Source organism: Castor canadensis, chromosome 5 (genome assembly GCF_047511655.1).
Source record: "Castor canadensis chromosome 5, mCasCan1.hap1v2, whole genome shotgun sequence".
In the NCBI taxonomy this organism is placed as follows: Eukaryota; Metazoa; Chordata; class Mammalia; order Rodentia; family Castoridae; genus Castor; species Castor canadensis.
In genome coordinates this window covers 11344782-11367083 of record NC_133390.1, presented here as the reverse complement: position 1 = coordinate 11367083, position 22302 = coordinate 11344782, and the positions used below count along the sequence as shown (strand labels likewise).

The window sequence follows — 22302 nt, the reverse complement described above, 5'->3', positions numbered from 1 at the left end:
TTAAAGGAACTATGGTGTGCACATACAATGGACTATTACTCAGCAATGAAAAGGAACAAATACTGATACACACAATCTAAATGAATCTCATTTATGCTGAGTGAAAGCCAGCTTCAAAAGGTTACAATACCATGTGATTCCATTTTTATGACATTCTTGAAGTGACAAAATTATAGAAATGGAAAATAGATGAGTGGTTTCCAAAGGTTAAGGACAGAGGAAAGATAGAGGGGGAATGGGAAAAGATCAACATGAGAGATCCTTCTGGCGATGAGAATGTTCCTGTCAAAATTAGCCTTCTGGTTATGCTAGCTTACTGTAGTTTTACAAGATGTTCCCACTGGGGGGGAAACTGGGTTAAAGATACATGGCTCTCCCTGTATCATTTCTTACAACTACATATGTCTATTTTTAAAAAGCCTATTATTCTATATGTTACTATATCAAAGGTTAATGAACATAATTCAACTACTTAAGAAGCAAGGTTCTCACCTTGAGTATCAGCCATATAGGACTAAAAAGGGGCAATAGTTACTGAAACTACTAACCATGGCCTCATGGGTCTTTTTGGCTAGTCTCTTTTTGTCTGGTTATTCGTGTCCTAATTCCCCTCTCCCCATATCCCCAACTGTTTCTTCTGTTATGGGTCAGAAAAGCCTCAATTTATTGCCTCCTGTGTTATTTTGAAGCCAACAAGACTGAATGAGGGCCTCTCTTATGGAATAAATGCATGAGTTTCTTAACGGTGATTAGAAATCTCAGAAAACTCTTCGCAGAGTAAACACTATATGGAGAAATGAAATAGATGAAAATAAAGTCTTAAAATATGTGATTTGGTAACAAGAGCTAGTCTGTTTCCCCCAAATATCACTAAATCTGTATATGTAAAGTACAAGAAAAAAGAAAAATTCTTGTCTGTTAAGCAAAGTATGGTAAAGACAAGTATATTTATTTCATATGACAGCACATTTCACAGGGTCTGTACAGAATGTCGGCATCACTGACTTTAATACTGTACTTCTATAAAGTATATAGTTATAAATGTATGCCACATAAGCAATAAAATTCTTACATACATATAAACAGCAATCTACTATAGAGAACAAAGAATTCACAAAGATTCTTAGTGTTTGATTTCTGCTCTGGTTTGAACAGAACTGGTAAATATTTAATAATACACAGAATAATGGCTAGTTAATTGCAGCATACCTTTTTAACTTTCATAACTTTGTGCATCTTCAGCAACTTGCCAAATATAATTTTCCTGACAAAGGCTGAGCTGCTGCTGATATGTGTATCTGAGACAGTAGTTTATATCCAATAGGAATATAAGCTCACAGAACTGCAATTTGCACTACTGAAGTTTACCTAACCATGAATTCTTTTGCTAATAGAGAGCAAATGCCATATACACATAGATGTTAAAGCCACAGTTTCAACAAGTTAATTCACATTTTGAAGCACACTGCTTATAGTAATACTGTTTAAAAGATCCTACAGCTGAAATGATTAGAACCCCAAAAGAGCACAATTATGAAACTCGAGCTATTTCTAACAGCAAATCCCATTAACAGAGAGGATCACTTCTATAAATATAGTATTGTCTTGATAACGTGAGCATTTAGAAAAGTACTTTTTCCTAATAGATTTGCTTTAGGGTGGAAGTGCAATGCAGTTTGCTGTGCTTTTACACGTTACGTGTTCTTAGCCACGGACTCTTTCATGTTGTCTTTAAAGGTTAAATGTGGACATGGGAATTTAAGTGGGTACACGGAACTCTTTATATAAAAACATTAAGTTTTGATAGGTAAAGATGATTTCAACTTAACTGACAACAGAACAACTATTGCTCAAGGGGTTTTCTGACTGGTTTATTTAATGATATCAAAATACTACATTCTGTAAAAATTCTTTGTACTACTTCATAAAATTAAGAAAAGCAGAATCAGTTGCATACTGGCAGTGCGGGAGATAAAATCCACAGCTAATTTGAGGTATAGCCTCTAAGAACTTAAAGCAGCATCATAAATGTTATGCAGTGAGAGAGGACATACAGTGGGAATGTCCCCAACTCAAAGGACTCGAGATGGCCGCTTTCCCTGCTATAAGCAAAGTTTCAGAGCAAAAACAGCAAAAAGAAAAGGAAGGGAAGGTGATGGGTAACATAAACCTTAATGCACAGAGAAAAGAGAGTATGTTTAGCTCTAATATTTCTCATTAAGCTTGGTGGTATTTGTCTTCCTTATATATAAGGCCACAGTACTGTCTTAAGAGGGCTAGTGTATCTGTCCCCGACAGTGAAAACAAGAGGCTGCCAGTTACAAGAACCTCCTAGAGAAAAGAATATGGAGGTGCTGGAGTGGAGGAAACAAGGGCTGGGGAGTGGAATAGTAGAAAATTCTCCTTCTATAGTGACATTATTCTAGTTTGGGAAATAAAAATTAAACAACCAAGTCACATCTGCAGCCATCTTTTTTGGTAATGAAAAGGGACTTTTTTAGAACTTTTAGGTAAAATTTGATCTGAGTTATATCCAGAATTTAAGTTTCATAAATATGTAAATGTGTATATGTACATTTGTGTGTGCTATAAGTATATGTACACACACATAATACACATATATCTTTTTGTTAAAGCAATGCCATTCAAAACTGTTTCACTGTAACTTTGGCAGCTCTTTGGTACATACTCATGAATAACCAATTGTCAACAGTAAGAAGGGCTGGCAGTAATGTCAGCTAAAAGTTGTGTGGGGGGCTTTTTTGATTTTTCAAAGATTGATAAGGAATTTCTGAATAAGGACTATTTTCTAACGTAGTTTTAAGCATTTTTATGGCTACTGTTGTCTCCTATTCACCTGAAGAGAAACACATCAAAGCTCCAGTTAATAATGAGGATTTTTCCTGATTTCCAATATACACATATTCTAACTTTGTACACATCAAGTAGTGGTATTTTATGAAGTGTACCTGACAATTATTTATTGCACATAATGAATAACTAATGCCCCTATTGTTTGGCTCTACCCTGCCAAAACCGAACAACAAAACGATGACAACAAAAACCCCTTTTTGTCATATAATATTATCTTTCTGTAAAGTCTAGTGTGGGAGATGCCTCAGATGTCAAGGTTGTGACAGGATCTGTCGGAGGGCTGGTGCCGGGTGGGAGCAGAGGGACAGGGGGTGGAGGTGGCCTTCTGGACGGCACCAGACAAAAAGACACATTTGCACCTTTATTCCAGTCATCATCAAATGAACCTGGTGGATTACCCTGAAAGTCTGTGCAAGATGACTGTGACTTTCCTTTCACATCAAAGTCCTCTTCTTCCTCAAAGGTTACCCATCCTTTTGGGGTGCTTGTTTGTACTGTAGACTGGCCTTGCAGATCAAAACTGTCCTTACAACCATCATGTGAGCATGAATGCTTGCTTATATCATGACCAAGAGGCATGAGAGGAGGGAAAGGACTGTTAGCATCAGGCTCTTCTTTGGAGAGCCATGAAGTGGCCTCTGATTCTTGAGACAGGGCCCTAAATGGGTTTCCAGGAGCAGCAGTCCTGTCCGCGAAAGGGTTTGTGCTGGTCAAGCTAGTCATAAATGGATTTGGAGAACCTCTCGTACTTTCCTGTGATTTACTTCGGGCTGGGACTGGAGGCATGGCTGGCATGCAACTTATAGAACTCAAAGTATTAACGTTACTTTGTGTTGTAGAAGGAAACTGAATCAACCTCTTTGGGTCTGGGGTTAGAACAGATGACATCTGAACAGATAGCTGAGGCTTTGATACAGCAAGCAGATTAAATGACAGATCTTCAAATGGGTCACTCTTTAATAGTGGTTCTTGTTTGATACCAGAGACTCCATTTATTTTTACCTGGAAAAGAATAAGAATACTGAATTATCAGTTTATATTATTAATTGCCTCTTTTCTTCCAGGTTCAATTATTCTTCCTTTTCTTAGGCAAGTATACAACTTTAGAAACTAAAAAGTACCATTTGTTTAGTTTGTAACTATTGGTTTAAGTAGGATGAAATAAACTAAAGTTTTATACTTTAAGAATTCCTTAATAAATCTTTTATTAAATTTATGTTTTTTAAATTCCAAGAAAATGAGACAGAACTTACTACATTTGTGCAACTTTGGAAATGATAAGGAAGAGAATTATACAAAATTAACAATTTATTGATGCCTAGTTTTTTCAAATTTTAACATGAGCTTGAGAGGCTCATACTTATACCTTATGTTAAATCTATATAATAAACTTCCAACACCAATCTATGAGGATGATACGGTTGTTCTATGACTTTTCCTTAAAGTATATTTTCACTTAAATTGGTACTACAGAAATTTACTTTTATGGATAAAAGTTAATTCTATTAATATATTTTGTACTCCTAAGCTGTAGACAGTATCTTTTCTATTTGGAAAAATAAATTTTCAAAGTGTTCTAATTTTAACATAAACTCTCCTTAGTAGAATAAACTCTGTGAATAATGTGACAACTTTCCTTAAATGGATCTTTCTCATCTTGTCAAACAAAATAGGTATGCTACTCATAACCAAATGAGGGGGAGGGGTATGTTTTCTATTTGACAAGTTAATTCTAAAATCAAAATAAAGCTGTGCCCCAAATGGTGTTGGACATAAACTGATACCAGCAATAGTGTTAAGAATTAATTTATGCCATAAAAAGTCTGCACTCTTTCCTAAATTCCTTTGTGCCGAATTCACAAAGCTGGTTGAGTGGAACACAGCCATGGGGCTGAGTAAAGCCAGCTCTCTTGATGGAGAAAAGAACTATGATCATGACCTCAGGGCAAATGAGCTCATCAGGCATTTCATTATTAATTTTCAAAAGACTACATAATCTTAAAACTAGGTAAATGAATTGCACACTTATGCCAACTTTAAAGATAAGAAAATAAAAATAAAACTTTGGGGTTGGAAAGGAAAGTGAAGGGAAGGGAGAATTCAGCTCAAGACTTGCAATGTAACAATATAGAACACTACCCAAAGTGAATTTAGATAGTTGTTAAAGCAAAATAACTGAACTCTCATGAAATATGTCAGGGAAAAGAACAGGAGTTTCTATAAAATGTAAATGTACATTATGAAACATGTAACTTAGTGCTTAATAATAGGGAAGACTGTTCATTTGTAGAAAACAGTAGGGTAACCTCATAAGTGAGTAACTTTCAGGTATCTGCTTTATTCAAATGTCCTAGAAAGTAGTTTATATCGAATAAACAATTATATTTGTCTTCAAACAATATGACAATCAATTTATAATAAATTCAAAGGTCATGAGACTATACTATTCTAAATGTATTAAAGATAAAGCAGATATGGAAATGGACTTACAGGAAAATTTATTATAGTCATCAAATTATAATTAACTCTACATTACCAATAATCCATAGATTATTTACTATTAATATAACAAAATGGTGATTTTGAATTGGATTGAGTCCTCTGAAGAAGATACAGTCCACAGCATAGATGTTATAGGAAGGAGAATTTTATGCTTTGCATAGCTTTCTAGTCACCTGCCAAATAAATGTTATACATTCAACTGTCTTTAATTTCATATATAAGAAAAAATTTTATTTTAAAATAAAGGTAATGCAGTAGAAGCAGGATCACTTTTTTCCAATCAGATTTGAAATTACCATGAGAGCTATACCACCATCGATCAAATTAGAGTAAATTTGTGATGACATTAAAACTGGTGGTATTTTAATAGAGAAAGGTGTTGGAAGGATCTTTACGAATCTTGTTATAATATTAATTTTCATCTTTCTAAATCACCAAATTCTTCTTTACTGAAAAGAATCGTTATTAGCTACTAAAATTATTTGAAAAAATACTTCCCAAAAGAAAGCTAAGAAAAAAGTATTGAATTTTGTGTAATTATGCCATTGTTAAAACCAAGAACCAATTTGGTTTTGCCAAATGGGCTCTTTTATACCTAACACATACCTTCTTAAAGTTATACTTTTTAGTTTTGTTAATTTTCATAAAAAATGAAGCAAAAAATGGTAAAGCATTAGCAAGAACAACTAAAATGGTTCCTATAATTTCAAAATACTAAGAAAAACAAAAAAGCAAGGTTTTATGGTATGCTAATAGAATTTATTAATGTGGATGGGTATTTTTAAAAATGGGCAAAACTTTAGATGTATGAAGCTAAGATTCATACATCTAATGTGCTAAGACAGATGAAAAGCACATGTAAGATTGATAAATAGTCAGATACCTGTTACCCTGATGGTTGCTCCTGCTTTGAGAAAGGGAACACAGAATCAAAGGAAAGAGTTAGGAGGACAATTCAAGACCAACTAGCAACCCTAACATTCCAGTCATCAAAATATTTTAATTCTATGTTACATACTGAATCCAAGAATAGCAGTATTTGTGAATTGTACATAAATAAATTCAAAAGACAATTCTGATTCTTTTGTAATTACGTTGAATTAGGATACAAATTTTAATTCTGCCTGAGGTTGATTACTAAGCAGTTCAAAGTTTGGTTATTCCAAGAAACTTTTCAGAGCTCTAAAATATTTTAAGCAGCCTGTTACATGGCCTGTTACCTCCCTAATCCCCTCCTCAATATCATGTATTAAAGCCCTAATCTCCTAATGTATAAATTTGTATGGAGAGCCTTTGGGAGGCAATTAGGGTTAGAAGAACTCATGAAGCTGGGCCCTGATGGTGGGATTAGTGACCTCATGAGAACAGACAGCAAAGAAGCTACATACACACTTGCTCCTGTCCCTTCTTCCCCAGGCGCATACAGGAAGGGAAGGCCATGTGGTCAGAGCTGACAGCAAGCCCAGAAGAGGGCCCTCACCAGAACCCCTGACCTTGAATTCCAGTGCAGACATCTGAGACACAAGCTCCTGTTGTTTAAGCACTCATTCTGTGGCATTCTGTATGGTAGGCCAAGAAGACTAAGACACAGCTCTAGAATAACCTCTGGGGGTCAGTGTTAGAGAAAAATATACAAAATACCATACTTTGCAAAAGTACTACCACACTGAAAATTAATTTTCATTTAAGAAAATGGTCAGGGTTCAGGCTTGTTCCGTTACTCATATTTTCTAAAGGATGTCACTCTTAATACACTTCATAGTTTATTACCTGGAAGGTACAAGGTAAGAAACTACCTTATTTTTATTGTTTTAAAATGAAATCATAATCTTTCTGTAACTTAACAGTATTTTTAAAAATAGTATTCTCGAGAAGGTTGGGGTGAATTTTCCAGTACTTAAAGCATATCCTATTTTTAAATAGCAAAGCCAATTTTGACAATGTAGAAAGATGCCATCCTTAAATATATTGTGTACTTTAAGAGTCACCTGCCTACTAAATGTGAGACTTTTTTTTTTAAACAGTGCTGGGGGTTGAACCCAGGGTCTTGTGCATGCTAGAACCTTAGTCCTTAACTTAAGACTCTTAAATTTAAGTTACTACTATCTTGATGATCTTAGAGTTACTTGTATCAGCTCTAAGCTATATAGGGATGCTGTACCCCTATTAATGGATCTTAAATGCTGAGATTTTCTACTTGTTCTTTTTCCTGTCAACTATCATGTCAATAGCTTGGCTGTGAGTTCTGTTATTCCCTACCGGATTTTCTTACTTCTGGAGCTTAGCTCATAACAGGATGACTAAGATGCTGTAAGTCAAACAAGGGAAGAATTTTTATGCTCTGTAAAGGATATAGGACACATTATAAATCATTCAAATTAAAATAATCCCTTCTACATAGAAAGTCAAAGCACATTAAAATAATAAAAGAGTAAAGCTGAGTCCTTTATATGTTTTAAATACATTGTAGATTTGGGACAGGATTAAATAGACCTGTGAAAATTATTAAATATTCAATTCCCAAACTACTTAAATTTGTTATATTTAAATATCTCACTGATACCACATTTGGAAAGTTCATGTATTTTTCAAGTTATAGCTGAATTTTAAAATTTACATTATTTTCTTCATGGTATTGTTTTGCAGTGCCAGGGATGCCCTATGCCCTGGCCTCACACACAGAATAGGCAAGAGCTCTACCTCTGAGCTATTGCTCCAGTGCTTTATACTATTACTTTCATGGTTGAAAATTCAATGAAGAGGTAAAAGGAAGAGGTAAAAAGCCTCTCCCTTCTGGCCACCAGAACTTGTGCATTCTCTAGAGGAAATTAACCACTTTGTGATCCTTCATAAAGCTAGTCTAATATAAACAAGACCACCACCCTCTAAAAGGGAAAAAGTGTGTCAGTGTCTATAATGTTTGGAGGAATTGGATGTTCATCCTTGCATCAGTCCTTACTGATGCAAGAAGAAAGTTCAGAATTTAAAACGAACACCTCTGTCATTTTTAGTGAACTGACAATAACAAGATTCAAGAACACTGTCAGTCACAAATCACCATACTCACTTCAGTATAAAACAAATAGGAACAAGAGAAAATGGTGTTTGGTGTCACAGGCATGCTTCTACTGCAGTACTATGTGTCATAAGATGCTTTTGACTGAGAACTGCAAAATAAAAGGGGCTATTTTGACAGATTTTTGCCCTCCAATTACATTTTAAAAAATACAATAGAACATATTTCCAGAAAATGAGAAAAAATATTCATAACTCACTAAAATTGAGTGGCAGAGGGAAAAGAATAATGGACACTTATTCTTTAAATCCTTTAAAGGATTTCTACCATTATTAAATATCTAATAACCTCAATTTTCTGAACTAAAAAAATGTAGAATACTTTTTCAGTATTAATCAGCTTAAGAAAACATTCTATTTTTCTCTATACTCTTGTACTGTTTTTCATCATGGACAAACATAAGAAACTATAAGCTGGACACATATATCTATAAAAACAAATGCAAAGGATTACTTGTAAGCATACTTAAGGGACATTGACAATAAGCAGTATTTCTGGTCAGGCTTTTAAAACATCACATATTTCTTTGGCCTTGATAGCATCTTCAAATTAAGAATTTATAGATAGCGAGATAACAAATGTCCTCATTAAATTTCATTTTACTAACTTTACTTAAATGAATATAACTAAAAGAGCATCCAAATAAAACACAACTTACACAATTACCTCTGTATAAAACAGTTGTGTGTGTGTGTGCGCGCGTGTGTGTGCAGGTCGATTCCAGTTTCAATAGGAGAGAACAAGAGTCTCTGTGATCATGTGATTTCAACAGTCAATGCAAAGGTACTATTTTCCATCAGACATTAATATGGTGAGTTGGTATCTTGTGGTTTTTACTTTGGTGAATGAGCCTACAGCTGCAAGCCTAAAAATTTAAAATGATCAATAATGACTGCAACTGTCTGAAATACCTTACGAACCCCAGTGCCAGGTGCTGTGGTCTGAACTAGGGCTTTGCCCTTGAAAAGTGGGTGCCCTTATTGCTTGAGTCACACCTCCAATCAAGAACTACTGCTTGCATCAAGAGAACTGAAGGATTATTCTCTGCACATGGAAATTAACCAACATGCAATGTCTGGTCAGATCCAGACTGATTTGATCTACTTCTCTTCAAAGCTAATTTTTTTTTCTTGTGAACAAGAAAACTAAATTATTGCTGTTCACTTTAATTTATTAACTGAATTATTCACTGAAAAAAGATGCAAACTAACATGAGAAACCACTCAGAAATGCAAGTGATGCTGGTCTAGCATCACTCTGGGAATTTTTGATCTAAGTACCATGTTAAAAAAAAACAAACCCAAACCAAACCCAAACAATTACTCCTCCCTCAATAATCCTCAAATAGAAATGAAGAGAAAATTTAAGGTCATATTTACTTCTTATAAAAGCTAATCATTAAAAATAAGTGTGTTCACAGTCTATAGCCATATGTGTCAAAGATACCATTCTGTTTAGTAGTGACACTTACTTGCAGCTGTGGTGAAGATTCTGTAGGTAAGCTATGGGATGACCTGCTCCGAGGTGGGGGCTGTGGTGGGGTTTCCAAATTTGGGTGGGGGCCAGATTGAGGCACAGGTGCTGCCATGGGAACAAGAGGATCTTGCAACTTTTGAGCAGGTGGGGGCAGAGAAGGCTGCAGAGGAGAAGCAGTCTGAGGCCTCAGTGGTTCTGGAAGAACAGATGAGCCTAAAACACAAATGATTGTCATGCTAGCTGTACTCCAGAAATGAACACAGAGCTTTGTGCAAAGCGATGCAATGGGTATTTTTAATACAATGTCTACCTTTTGATGCCTCCAGTGTCTTGCTTTGGCTTTCAGGAGTCAGTCTTCCAGCAGATACCCGAGCATGGCTCTGAGGGGCACTGATCACTCCAGCTCGTGGCGGAATTGTCTACAGATAGGAAATGCAATGTTTAAGACCTTTATTTATTTTCAGCAGACAAGATTCTGTGAAAAGATTTGCTTTTGCATCTCATTTGCTCTCTTCTCTGGTATTATTCCCCACCCTGTCACTTTAATTGCTTTATTGATAGCCACAGAATGATAAATTTTAAAATCTTCCTTTTTATTTTTTTTGGTGGTACAGGGGTTTGCATTTGCCAGGCAGGTGCTCTACTGCTTGAGCCACACCCCATCTTCCTTTTTATTTATGACTCATTACAGTTCCAGGCACTTTTAAGCACTGTGTAGGGGTTTTTATTCTATCTTCAAAATATCCCTCAGATATTATTTTATCATCCTATTTTAGGTAGATATTGTCTTATCATTCCTATTTTAAATCAAGGTGAAGAAATGCATACAGTTTGCCTAAGCCCATGCAGAAAATAGCACCAGGATCTATGCTCGGGTCTGACTAGCTACATACATGCTGCCTTCATGAAGAGACAGGCAACTTCAAAGTTCATCAACACAGGGAGAAACAGATACCTGAGCAACTAAAAGACTTCAGAAAACCACACCATGCGATTATTTTTTTGAACACAGATGTAAGAAGACTCTTGAATAACTAAGTCTACAATCCAAATTTAGCATACCAGAAGACACATTGGTGAAAAATATTTTGTTTTCATATAAAATTGTGGCTCTAAACCCACAATAACTATTTGAAGCAAAAGTTAAGATGCACATTTAACTTCACAAAAATCCTGACTTTCCCTCCTTACAGTATTAAATAAAATAAAGTTTTCTTGTGATAGTAGAGTCAGTACATGGCAAATATCCTTTTTCTGAAATAAAAGAGTGGGTAATAGCTATCTTTAGGTATATTGTATGGACGCTTTACTTTGGATGGCAGTATTACACATAGAAAGGACCTAGATGGTTAAGTAGTCAGCTAGAACAGAAGAGACGAAACATTTGTATGTCCACGAGAAGCAGTTTCTTGGGTTCCCACAACCTTAATTTCTAGGTTTAGTAATAGTTTTTGTTCCTTACTCTTCAAATATAAGTGATTATACTGGCTTAAGTTACTAACTTTTGTTTTTCATTTTCACTTTCTTTTTTTTGATTGCCTGTTATAGCCCAGAGAAAAATTTTCATTTGCATAAATAACAGAAAAAGTATGTATATAACAAAACACATGACATACGGAAAACTGTATAGTTATAGAGAAAAACTGTATAAACCATCTACTTTCCTATTTTTATTACCTTCAGAACCAGTTTTAGCATACTGACTATGATTTTTTAAATAAAAATCCTTTTTACTGAAGGATAACCCACAACATTCATTGATTTGGTATATGCAGTTTTGACTAAGTGCAGCCAAAAATAAATAAATAAAAATAAATTTCAGCGCTCACTTTGGAAGCACATATACTAAAATTGAAATGACACAGAAGATTTGCATAGCCCCTGCAAAAGGATGAGATGCAAATTTGTGAAGTGTTCCATGAAAAAAGAAAATTGAATTTTCATTTTTGGGTGGTACTGGGGTTTGAACTCACAGCCTAGCACTTAGTAGGCAGGTACTCTACCACTTGAGCCATTCCACCAGCCATTGAAAAGATTTTTAAATTCCCTTGTGCATTACACAGCTCAGTTGATTCCTGTGTTGTCGTTGGTTGTGTTTAAGTTGTTGTGCAATATGCTGAGTGTTTCCTTTCCCTCATTTTTGTGAAAATAGGCCTCCCCAAAAGCAAATGGTGCCCAAAGCAAGGTTAATGTTGTAGTAATCATCTCAAGCCAAAAGGACATGTTATTTGCTTGAAGTAAGTAATAAAATGAAAAATTTGAGAATTAGAGAAAGACAGAATTTCTTTAGCAGAAGTAGGGTGGCATTATAGGAAAAATGAATCAAGCACTCACAGTACAGTACTGAACTCTATGGATCCTGAGTATGTGTTTTTTTTCTCAGTGGTGATTCCCTTGGAACTACAAACCAATAGACACTAGGGGTCTACTGTAATTAGATAATATGATAAACAGCTACCCAAATATATCACCTTCTCATATTCTGAGAGACACTATGACATTTATTTAGTGATCATAATAATCTTAAGTATATTACTTTAATCCAAACAATGAAGTTTGTTTAGCTATTTTGAAGGATATGTTCAAATAATGTTGGAGTTGATAGATCCCTCAGAGAGCATCAATTCCCTCATTTTAGAGTTGAGGAAAATGAGGTGCTGAAGGAGCTCATGATTTCTTCAAGATCTGATAAGCTGCAAATTCAGACCTAGAACAGAAACCCCTCAGCTCTCAGACTAGGTGTTACCTACCGGTCTGGCTGCACCGTACCCAGAAGGTCCTGGGCCTGCAAGTCCTGCTTGAGGTGAAGGCTGGTTGCGTCCTGGAACAAAGACAAATATTTAAGAGTAAAAAACATAAAAGTGGGAAGAAATAAGAAACCATATACTTCTATCCAAAGAGTCTATCTCGTGGTCCAATTTTAAGGGTAAGTAACTACATTCAAGTGTTTTTACCTATAATATCTTTCCGTGTTGTTCCAGGGCTTTTGGGTGCTTTAGAGCAGGAAGAAAAAAAAATTAGTTATCAGTAAATAATAAAACAATACTGCATAACATCAATTGGCTATTCTGTTTCATTACCAGCAAAAATGAGGACACAAGACAAGGCACTTAGCTCTGGATAAGGATGAGGGTTATTATTGGTCCTGAATAAAATACTCCAAAACAGTGAAAAATTAGAGTATTAGAGAGACCTTTATGGGAGACAAAGGTAGCTCCCAATCTGATGCCTCACTTGTGGGGTCAAATCAAGGTGATAGTGTTCACAGAGATCTTTCCATAAACCTTGAAAATATATGGTTAGCTATGTAAATGGTCACAAGATGTGACCACTGCAACTGCTGCTCCTGACAGCATGGCAGACAAATGGTTCAGGAGCCACAGGCATGTTTCAAGTTTCGTAAGAAGCCGCTAACAACATTGTTTTAGGGCTTCACTCTGTTGGCAATACTTTGAATATAGTATCTTATGAGAGCTTTTAGACTTTTACAAAATCCTATGATTAAGACAGAAGACAGGCATATACATATTATTACCACATATCTGCTTTATAGAAGACAATGGGGTTCAAATTCATTAGGAAAGTAGCTGGATGGAATGAAAATTACTTTTGGAGACAAAACGAGTAGAGGGACTCCTTATCAAGCATTATGTTGTATTTATTTTTCTTTTGAAAAGAGATTCAAGTATAATTATTAAATAGAACATAGCAGTGCTTTAGTAACTATAACTTTAACAAATGCCTTAAGTCTTTCACTTTTTTTTTTTGGCAGTATTGGGTCTGAACAGGGCCTCATGCTTACTCAGCAAGCTCTCTACTCTTTGAGCCACACCTCCAGCGCCCTAGTCTTAATGGTCTTTTAAAATAATCTAGCCCAGTACCAATATATACAGAAAACATGTATGTTATTGGAAATCATCCACAAAATACTATATTCTTGGACCTTAATAGATTTAAATTATTAATTTTTAAAATTTCAGATTAGTCAAGGACATTTCTAAACATCTGACTTATTCTGAAAAAAAAAAAACAAAAAAACCCTGAAGGCATTTTTCTTTGAACAGTAACTTCACAACCTAAGTACACATGAACTCTGTATCAAACAGCGGAAAATAAATGGATGGCCATTTGAAACCACACATACAACACAGAATGAAAAGAGTAAAATACAAGGGGCACATGAGGAGGGGAAGTTTACTATGAGAATATTTACTATGTCTTTAAAGACTGAAGGGGCTGACACTTAGAAATAAAATGAGAGAACCAGTTCTAGGATGCAAAAATCTTGTTACCTTCCATCTCTCTCCTAGCTACCCCAGGACTGGGAGGGGCTCCAGTACCTTTTTAGGAAAGAACAAAAGCTATATATTGTTCAGGGCCCACAGCACAGGACATAGGCAGGCACACAATTACTTTTGCACAAAGACTCTTTTATTGCTTTAAGTCTCTTGAAGATTTCAATACAAACCAAAGTGACTTTAGATGCTGAGCCCAAACCTGAATCCTCTCCTTCCTCAAATCCAAGAATAGAAGTGGGATGACAACCTTTTTCCTACATCTGAGATTACTAGCAATAGGGAACTTAAAAATGTGTTTAATGAAAGTCTTTGTTTCATGACCATCTTTTTCTTTATATCTAGAGTTAAATCACTAACACAAGCACCAATATTTGACAGTCAACGAGTTTCAATTTCATTTTAAATTTCTCTGAGACTTTATTGATCTCTTAGTTTTGGTGCACTATTTTAAAAAAATCTAAGCATAGTACAATGAGTTTACCCCAGCTTCCTGTCTTATTAGGGACTAAAATATGTTGCAAATAGTGCCTACAAAATAATTATTTAGAGAAGCAATTTTTTAATGAAAACATATTTCTAAAAAATACTGCATTGGTAATATACTTTTTATAATACAATCCACTTTATCTAAAATTTGTTTTCTACAGGTTGGTTTCCTACTTAAAGCCGAAGACGGGGCTGGTGGAATGGCTCAAGTGATACAGCGCCTGCCTAGCAAGCATGAGGCCCTGAGTTCAAGCCCGAGTACCGACAAATAAATTAGAAAATAAATAGAATTTATCACGAAAATATACACAAAAGCAAGAGTTTAAAATCAGAAAAATTAATGTTTTCTGTAGGTTGATGGAAAAAGTATCACCGAGCATTACTTTTTGGAATCTGTACTGCTAAAATAATTTACCTATACTTATCACATAGTCATCAAAATCTCCACATAAGCAAAGTCAGTGTGTAATACTTGAATCTGAACCTAAACTGATCAGCAATGTCATTAGGCAACTAGAACAGAAACAGAACTATGCATGGATGGCAGGGGATGGGTCTCAGTAATATTAAAACTGGATTTGCACAAGTTCTTTGGAAGAACTGTGACAGCCTTTTTCATCCTTTCTTGAGAATTAGATTAAATAAACTGGTCAAATGTATTCTTCCAACTGAGCTCTGAGGGTTTTCAGGTCAACCAAATAAATATACTTTAAACAAAGTGACCCATTTGGGAAAAATTTCCTCATAGAAAAGAAGAAAATCATATAGTTCTTACATAAATAAATGAGGTAAGGGTTTGATAACTAGTTAATGCTAAATGAAAAATGAAAGATGTATTTCAGATAATTGCTGAGTTGTTTAAACTTTATTCCTAGGAAGCTATGTTAACTTTTTCCATTAGAAGAGGAATGTATTACAGTATCACTAATTAAACATTTGGGAAATGTTCTGCATTCACTGTACCTGATTTCCTTTTGAAATTAATGTGACTACTGGAAATTAAATGTCTAACCCAATTGACTGTATTTATCAAAAAAAGTATATTAGATTTTGTTGAGTTGTTCCACTATGTCTGCTCGGAAAATGGAAGCCCCCATTAGTACTTTTCACAGATAAATCTATGCTACAGTCTTTTACTTAACAGGAATATAATACAAGTTTGGAGCTATTTTTAAATTAGTATCCAAATATCACTCATCTTGACTTTTATCAAACAAACCTAAATTGCCTCTCAGTTACAGAGATCAAACTCCAAAACATTAATGAATCAGCATTCATATACAATAGCAAATGTAAATGGTTACCTCCAAATTCTTTTCTAGCAGGTGCAGGACTCCTAGCCCCTTTATAGTTCATAAGAAAATATGCAGCAGAAAGGAAATGACATTGAATGAATTGAAATGTCAAGATCTGCTACATAATTCATGATGTCAAATATCACATATGGCCTATATAAGTATCTGGATAATATAAAAATGCTATTATTCAATGCATATACACATAAGAATTGAAGTCACATTATATTTATTTAATATTTAACTTTATATTAAATAACATGCATGCTCTTCAGTTCTAATCATAAATTTTCCAGAAAATAGTAAATTTTAATGATTTTATAGAGCTAGAAATGAGGATTTAAAAAAATTAAATCTAGTTTTTATCAAAGAACAGCTTACATACATCAAATTAGTAAAATTCAAACATTTCTTATACTCTGGTAAGAACTCAGCTCTGAAAACATGCTAGAGAAATTTACTTGGCAAACACATTTTATCTGTCCTATTAGTTCCATCAGTAAGATAAAATCTAGAAACCAGCAAAATGAAAACGTGCAAAACATTTTAAAATAAAGTTGTGGAGAGTGGTTGGTTACCTGAAGGTGGTGGTGGTCTCTGTGGTGGGGCAGGACGTGTGGGAGGAGCAACTGGGCGGGGAGGGGGAGGTCTCTTGGGTTCTAAGGTCTGGGAAGAATCTTTCTGCTGAAGCTGGGTTGCTGGCTGAGTGTCAACAGGAGAACCTGCAGAAGTATAGTAGGTAAGAAGATCAGGTGCCAAGTGGGTGCTGGTCAGAAGGAATGTACTTCATATATATGTATAATAAATGTTCTATTTTGTAATTTAAAAAATTTGTATGCTAGAGAAATGACATACATTTTCAGTGAGAATAACAAAAGCAGTCTACCATTAAACTATCCTTTGGTACCACAGCCACAACAATGCTACCTCTGTGTTGACTTCTTATCTAGGTCTAAATGTTAAAAGTTGATTTACTAAGTGTTCCTATCAAGAAGGCACAAAGTATTGTTTGAGTTAAGCTGTATATAGTCTGCTGATCAGTAGAAAGAAGAGAAAGAAAAAGCCCTGCTAGTTATGGATTATTACCACACAATAGGTAAGATCATCAACTATAAGACACAAATAACCCTAACCACAGAGAAAAAAGTTCAAGAGAAAATTTCACCCAGTGACAGCAATGAAGAGCCGTCACCACCTGCAAAACATCTTCTCTTTTGTGAACACAGCATATAGGCATAGAAGCTAAACAACGGTTCTCCAAAATCAAACGTACTGGCTGGAGAAAGTCACAAAAACTTTCAAGTGAAACACATACTCTGTGAACTTGGAGGCCCAGGAGTTCTTGATGGTGCCCGGCTAGGTCTGACAGGAAGGGAAGGCACAGGACCTTCTGCTATTGTAGGTGACTGGCAGGGACTGGTCCGTGGTGAAGAACTTGGGGAAGTACCAAGACCAGAACTTGAGGATGGCTGGAGATGCTGAGGAAGAAGTTCCTCCACTTCAGCACTATAGTCATCAACATCACCTGAGGAAAAGCAAGGTTATGGAAGCCACCATCATTTTAACTCAGAGATTTGTTTTTCCACATTAGCTTTTGAAGGGCTAAAATGCACAAATCTAACATGTTAAAATTAGGACACTGCCAACATACATGGATTAAGCATGTAAGCATATATAAGAGATTTACAAGTATAAACCCAGAATTAGTACAATGTTCTTACAGAAAATGTAGGACCACCACCTCAGAATAATACCATTTGGAGCTGGGCTGACTAAAGGGCTTTTTCTTTACTCCCTGAGCAGGCAGTGCAATACAGGTGACTCAGAGGTGGACCGCTGTCCCTGCAAGTCCATCTAGTTGTGCTTTACGGGACTGCCCCCGCCCCAGGCTTACCCAGGTTTAGGTTCAGCGTTGGAAAACAAGCTCTCAGGCAATCACATACCCTTCATCAGAAGCTTTTTCTTTCATGCCCACTCACCCAACATGGACCTTCTTTGCTTTAACTGAACACTGTTTCTTCCCTGAGTCTCATTTCCACTGGAAAGCTGGGTTGGGGTGCTCCTTGCAATGGAATTCCAATTCTAGAACATTAACCTTCTACCCCTAAACAAGTCCTATTTCTTTAAGGCTATGCCATCAGGAATTTATATGACACTTTCTTGACTTGGTGTAGCAATCTCCAATCTCTATCCTTCCAGTCACTCCAACCCATTCATTAGGACTAAGAAGAGAACACAAGGGTAAATGGGTCATACCACCTTTCTGTGTGACATCAAAGCCCAGGTGGACAACCCATTCAACAGCTTAAATGCCAAAGACTTATCCTTACTGACACTCTCTTCTCCCTACAACAAACCCTCAGACTATACTACCTATGAGATATTAAACTAGAGTACTTTATTCTGACCCCCCTTCTCTCAGCCCTGCAGTTTTCTCTCTCAGTTCCTCTTTCTTCTTTTGACTTTTGATTTTTTTATGCCACAAATTTCTCTTGGCTCTCTTACATTTCCAGTTGCTTTGTCTCATTTCCTTTCACAGGCAGTCTTCTTCTACCTATCCTTTTTTTTGTGGGGGGGAGCTTTACAGGTAAATTTTACCAAACATTTAAGAATAGTTCATTTCAATCTGATATAAACTTTGCTGAGGTATAGAATAATACAACAGTCTGCAATTGTATACAGACCAGAAGCACCATCTCAGAAATCTCTTTAGAAATCTTAGTAACAAACAAAGGCACCAACATCTACAAGAATGTTATAGCATCATTGTGAAATAGCAAAATACTGCAAACACCCCAACTATCCACTGATAGGTGAATGGCTAAATGAGCTGTGGCTTATGCACTTGCTGGAACATTATGCATATGACAGTGAGTGAGTATAGCTATCATAACATGGTGAGTCTTAGAAGCAATGCTCAGTGGGACGAGGCAAACTTCAAGGGACTAGCAGACTAACACTTTCGTAAATTAAAAAACACGAAAAACTAGTATGCTTTTACAGAATATACATATGTGGTTAAACCATATATAACAAGTGATTAAACACAAAATCAAGGACAGTGATTACCTCTAGGAAGAGGCAGTGGGGACAGGACAGGGAGGAACACAAACTCAATGACATTGCTTATGTTTTCATGTGTAAATAGTGATGGGTCATGGGTAGTCATTATATTTCATAATTTATTAATTCTTACATGTATTCTTCATAGATATCAAATATTACATATAATTTTTTTAAGAAACTGCTGTCGTGAAATAAGTGGACAAATGAATGATATCTCCCTGAAAGAAAATCTGTATTTCTTGGGAAGAAACAAGATTTCCTGGCAGAAGTTATCTTATGTAAAGGACAAAGTGGGTCCTCAATAAATATGGGTTGGTTTACCGCTTTTCCAAAGACACACCTGGAGAATATGATCTTCTGCTGGTGCTCCCTGCCATGCAAAACAACCTCCTCCTTCCATATATTTAACCTAAATCCCACAGCTCTGGCTAAATTCTTACACATGTATGACAGAAGACTGACACCTGGTGGATACAGAGTGAATTTAATGAAATGACTAGGAAGTAATCTTTCATTCCACTTGGTGAAAGAGGCAATAATAGGCTGGGGGATAAGGAAGCAGGAATGAGGAGAAAGGGAAAATTCAGAAACAGGAAAAGGAAGGAGTTCTGACTTTGAGATGTAGGTGGTAAAAAAGGACTTGTCATCGAAGTGAGAGTGAACAGGAGGTCCTTAGGGACTCTAAATGAGGTCCTCTCATTTAGATGAGAGTGACTTCCCTCTCTCCTTCAGAGATGGACACGAGGAAAGAAACTACAGTTGCAGTAAGGGAAATGCAACAATGAGGGAAAAAGCAGCAGGTATAGCTGATCTCAACTTAGCAAGATCAAATGCATGAACTTGGTAGTTGTAGCTGGGTGTTAGCTGCCTTGTAGCACCATCCTCCCCCAGTCTCTGTCTGTGTAATCTGTGATTTTGAGGAAGCTGATTCTACCCTTTTCCTCAAAGGTGTGGTCCATGATTAATATACCATCCTCCTACTCACACTGATAGGTCAAGGGTGGACATGTGACCCAGGCTGGCCTAATCAGAGTCAATATTTAGGTTTTTGCTAGGATTTCTGGCACAATGATATCTAATTTTTCTGAATGGACAAACAAGTAATCCAAGGAGTGCTGGCAGGTATGAAGTGGCCCACACTTAGATGATTTAAATTAGGTAGAGTAGTGAGACTAAAAATCAATCAGGTATTTAAAAACATAAAGCAAACAGATCAAGCTTCACCTGGAGCCAGCACTACCTCTGGACTTTCCAGTATTGAGCCAATCAATCTTTTTTTTTTATTATCACACGTGAATTTGAATTAGGTTTTCTATGATTGAAAACCAGAAGATCCCTAACCTATACAACATATTTACCCTATCCCTACCTTCCCCACAAGAGAGCAAAGGGATCCAGGTAAGAAGGTCACTACAGATTCACTGGTTACACTAAAAGCCAAGATATTGAGTTGGAAAGGTCAGAAGAAGCCAGTAGGTGCTATGTTAAGACTGGGCGACTCAGCTATCTATGCAGAGAATGGAGTCCCTTAGGGAAAGAATATCCAAATCAAAAGTAAGTGCAGAGAAGGGCCTCTACCAGGCAGTCAGGTAGGGTTAACCTAGAGCTACAGCCACTCTTCACCACAGGCCTATCATGGGGGTGCTACTTTGGGGGCTTTACTCATGGGTTAAGGATCTTTGAAGCATATGCCCCTTTTTCTTCTACCTATCCTTGAACCGTTTCTTCATGTTCGTTTCATTTTCTCCTATCTCTATCTAATTCTACCTAAAGAAATAAATGCCTGTGGAGTTATTCAGCATTACAGCTAGCTTGTGAATCTAGAGCTCTCCTGAATACCCATACACCCATCAGCTGACATCTGGACCAACTGACCCCACAGACATCTCAAATACAACATGTTCAGAACAAACTCCATCCTCAATCCCACAACTGCTCCCCTCCTGAATTTTTTTTCTTCATTTACTCCCTTTCAAACATGCTTGCACAATCAATTTATATCCTCTTTCTCCTCAGGCTTATGCACATGCTTTCCCCTAAAGTCATTCCTTTCTACCCTCTTCACTCCGATTCTTCTTCATTCTTCATATTCTCACATATTTAATTTCCCTGAGAAGCCTTGCCCAATCCTCAGACCAAGCCAGGCAGCTCTCTCATGAGCTACCACCTTAATAATATTTTATTATAATTGCCTGAACATTTGGGTGTAACACCCAATAAGCTGTGCATTCTAAAATGGCAAGGACTACAGCTACTGAATTTCCAGCACCTAGCATATACCTGGCAAATAAAAGGTACTACATACATATGTTGATTTAGTAAGTGACCAAAGAGTGTGAAACCCAGAGATAACCTTGTAAGTTGTTTACTTCTTAAATGTAATATCTAGCTGTATAGCTATCACAATATCGTATGCAGTCATTTGATAAACTAAGGCATGCATTTTTGGTGGGCGGGTACTTGGTATTGAACCCAAGGTCCTGTACATGCTTAAGCACACACTCTATCACAGCTACACTCATCCCTAAGGTATGTATTTTAATGATAAATATGCTAGAAAAGAACAGATAGCATTAGAAGGCAAGTGCATTGTTTTTAAAATCATGTTTCATGAAATTATGATATCAAGATAACCTGTCCAAAATTGTATACTTTAAGTGGTTACATTTATATGGAGCTTCAAATGTATTGTTCCTAGCCACAGTCTTTCTAAATGACTGTGAAACATATCCTCTTTTGTAGTAATTACTGGGAACTCATTTCTGCTGTTAGAATACTCACTTGGAACTTCTAGTTAGCTGTAATTATTGAGACCAAACAACACACCCAAAATACCAATTTATGCTATGATCACATAAGAATATGTACCAACATTTACAAAGGTCTTAATATTTAATGGCAGAGTGGCAAATACATTACAAAGGCCAAGCAACATAAACACAATACTATGTAAAACATCCTAATTTACACTGCTGTGTCCTCAACAAACAAACCTTCCATGTCGAAATCTGCTGCAACCTCCGCATCTTCACCAAGCAGGGTGGAGCTCGTTGACGAAGGCAACGTAACACTAATTTTCTCTAAGCTCATTTCTTCTTCCAAATTTTTGATCCAGTCTGGACTTTTTAAAGAAATAGTTATAGTCCGATTCAATAGCTAATTGAATAAAAGACATAAAAATAAAAATTCATCAACATGAAAACTTCTGGAATAAAGGGTCTGTGTTATT

The 22302-nt window shown here is 36.1% G+C and overlaps 1 protein-coding gene and 1 non-coding gene across 20 annotated transcripts in view; one reads left to right on the top strand and one right to left on the bottom strand.

Annotated features, from left to right (window-relative positions):
* Positions 1-928: 928 nt before the first annotated feature.
* The window catches only part of Synj1 (synaptojanin 1), a 95770-nt gene continuing 74396 nt past the window's right edge, over positions 929-22302 (bottom strand). For 4 of the 19 annotated variants that reach the window (XM_020165704.2, XM_020165703.2, XM_074072789.1 and 1 more), the window contains 10 exons: positions 22067-22229; positions 17323-17532; positions 16586-16729; positions 16017-16055; positions 14221-14268; positions 12883-12921; positions 12679-12749; positions 10239-10347; positions 9924-10141; positions 929-3876 (listed from right to left, as the gene is read on the bottom strand). In XM_020165704.2, the coding sequence (XP_020021293.2) occupies positions 3085-3876; positions 9924-10141; positions 10239-10347; positions 12679-12749; positions 12883-12921; positions 14221-14268; positions 16017-16055; positions 16586-16729; positions 17323-17532; positions 22067-22229 (1833 nt within the window). In that variant the 3' untranslated portion in view covers positions 929-3084. Of the gene's footprint in view, positions 3877-6256; positions 6284-9923; positions 10142-10238; positions 10348-12678; positions 12750-12882; positions 12922-14220; positions 14269-16016; positions 16056-16585; positions 16730-17322; positions 17533-22066; positions 22230-22302 lie in introns of those variants that run through there. The other 15 variants (XM_074072792.1, XM_074072797.1, XM_074072795.1 and 12 more) reach the window with 9 other exon arrangements.
* LOC141423620 (U6 spliceosomal RNA) lies at positions 11750-11854 on the top strand. The gene has a single exon (XR_012448462.1). It is a non-coding gene; the product is annotated as a U6 spliceosomal RNA (small nuclear RNA).